The sequence below is a fragment of the Cyprinodon variegatus genome, unplaced genomic scaffold, assembly GCF_000732505.1.
Source record: "Cyprinodon variegatus isolate N-32 unplaced genomic scaffold, C_variegatus-1.0 Scaffold11, whole genome shotgun sequence".
Taxonomy (NCBI): domain Eukaryota; kingdom Metazoa; phylum Chordata; class Actinopteri; order Cyprinodontiformes; family Cyprinodontidae; genus Cyprinodon; species Cyprinodon variegatus.
In genome coordinates this window covers 1,207,566-1,209,973 of record NW_015150464.1, presented here as the reverse complement: position 1 = coordinate 1,209,973, position 2,408 = coordinate 1,207,566, and the positions used below count along the sequence as shown (strand labels likewise).

Genomic DNA, 2,408 nt, shown 5'->3' with positions numbered 1-2,408 from the left:
GACCCACCGGTGGGTCAGTAGGGTTCTAGGGGTTAAGAAAAAATTAACTTATCTAGATTTAGATTTTTTGCAGTGTAGATGGTCAGGCTGCTGACTCCCTGCCTGAGTCTGTCCTAGTGACTTTTGGTATTCACTGTGTGGCTATACTGTGTCCCATTCTCAACAAGCTCCTCTCTGTTCTCAGTTTTCATTTAGTCTGTTTAATGTTACTATTTTTTCAGTTGTCCTGTTTCAAAGATGCACAAAATAATCTGAATTACCTCTAGTCCATTTTTTTCTTCCTTATCTTATCCTTAACTCTCCAAGATCAGGCCTTCTGACAAAGAATGTGGGATTCATTTAATGTGGGCTTACATTTATTTAATGTGGGCTTTAATGTGTTAGGCAAACATCTAGAAGTTCAAAGTAGCAACCCTCTGAGCCATGTTGTACCTTCAACATAATGTAAATATCAACGTTTGAACAAAGTTCTCTTCTTCTCATCCAGGGATGAACTCCATCTTTGTTTATGTTGGCCACTCGCTCCTCGGATTCTACTTCCCCTTCAGCTGGGAGATGCGCTTCCAGGAGAGCCACTGGGAGCTGCTGCTGCAGAACATGTGGGGAACTGCCCTGTGGTTGCTCGTCTCCTACCTTCTCTACAGGAAGAAGTTTTTCCTCAAAATATAGGCAGGAACATATCCTATGAAGACACTGACCTACATGCCTTACACAATAAAATACATAAATCAGTGTTTGGACTTAGACTTAGACTCAACTTTATTAATCCCATTAGATTACTCCTATTCTGGTTCCAGTAGCTTATATAGAGGACAAAGGATTAAAGCAAAATGCCATTAAAGATAAAAAATACCACAGACAATATAAAAAGAGTGTATATCGTACCAAAAAAGCATTTGAAAAAGTTGTAATGTTGTAAATATGTTTCCCTTAGATATAAAAATATCTGCACAGTAGAGTTGGGTTATGTTATGTTGGGTTATGGTGTGAATTGGCATCAGTTACACTTAAAAAAACGCTACTTTAAGAATTTATTATTCGATTAGAGTGTCTAGAAAATGTCGGTTTAAATGTGACAGACAGCAGAACATGACGCAAGTAGTTGCTGTCCTAAACTGTACAGAATCAGTCTATTCTCATTATGAGTTTGTATGAAATCGTACGAAAAACTATGCACCGTAATTTCGTACGTTTTGGACGTTTTTTTCGTCGTATGCGCATCTTACACACCATTCAATAACATAGAATTTAACATACAATTAACCCTAATCCTAAGATATAAAACAGCAAGCAACGTAGTTAGAGACATGAAGAAGTAATTATTGCACTGTTTTTCCAATTTTTACATCCGTCCGCGGATCTGCTTTTTTTGTCTGTCTGCCTGCGCATGCGCACTGATCTGTTTTTTTGAGGAAAAATGTCCAAAACGTACGAAATAGTGTGCATAACTTTTGATACGATTTCATACGAACTCATAATGAGAATATGTTGACAGAATGGCCTCCTGATGTATCCTGGTTTCCATGACAACAGCGGACACCACCTACCAGAACTATCCTAACATCACAAATGTAAACATTTAATCCTCACTAAACAGCTAAGATTAGACAACATACCAGGTGTTTTTTGGGGTTTTTTTGGCAGTGGAAAAATAGCAGATGCCTACTGTTAAGTACGGTGGAGGTCCTTTGATGCTGTGGGCCCCTTTCTCCTCCTAAGGACCCCTTGTTAGTGTGTATGGTATTTTTAGATTATGCTGCCTCCTGCATATTTGCTTATCCCTCTGAATAACTTTCAGTTTGTCTGATTTATCAAAATAAAAGTGTTTCTCATTCTTCCCTGTCAGAGGTGTTGGGGTTGGTTGGGGCACATGATTCATATAAAAACCAACGAAAGTCATGTTAGCTACTGTATTTTCACCTTAGATTTCTACTCCAATGTAATTTGTCTTCATAGGTTTACTTATTTTTGTAATGTTTAGTAGCTTTTAAGTCCATGTTTATAGATTTCTTTACATCCCATGCTTTTTATCGTATTACACACTGTTTGCTGACTAAAGCTGTAGAGTTTATTTATATACTGTAGCGCCAAATTCACAACACATGTCATCTCAAGGCACTTTACATTAAACCAGATCATACAGTCAAATTGATTCAAAGTTTTCTATCTAAGGAAAACCAGTTGATTGCATCGATTCATTGACTCAAATACAATCCTTCACACTAAGCATGCTTGTAGCGACAGCGGAGAGGAAAAACTCCCTTTTAACAGGAAGAAGCCTCCAGCAGAACCAGGCTCAGTGTGAGCGGCCATCTGCTGAGGCTGACTGGGGTTCAAGGAGACAGAAGCAGAGATACAAAAAGCAGCTGTAAAAGGCGGCCCTGTCTAGGAAACACACAGCCAGGCAG

At 38.7% G+C, this 2,408-nt stretch overlaps 1 protein-coding gene across 1 annotated transcript in view; it reads left to right on the top strand.

Moving 5' to 3' along the window:
- The window catches only part of LOC107088428 (heparan-alpha-glucosaminide N-acetyltransferase-like), a gene marked incomplete at its 5' end in the record, with an annotated part of 60,711 nt that extends 59,920 nt beyond the window's left edge, over positions 1-791 (top strand). Inside the window, one exon of the mRNA XM_015380595.1 lies at positions 488-791. Within this exon, the coding sequence (XP_015236081.1) occupies positions 488-669 (182 nt within the window). The remainder of the gene's footprint in view (positions 1-487) is intronic.
- Between the last annotated feature and the right edge of the window lie 1,617 nt (positions 792-2,408).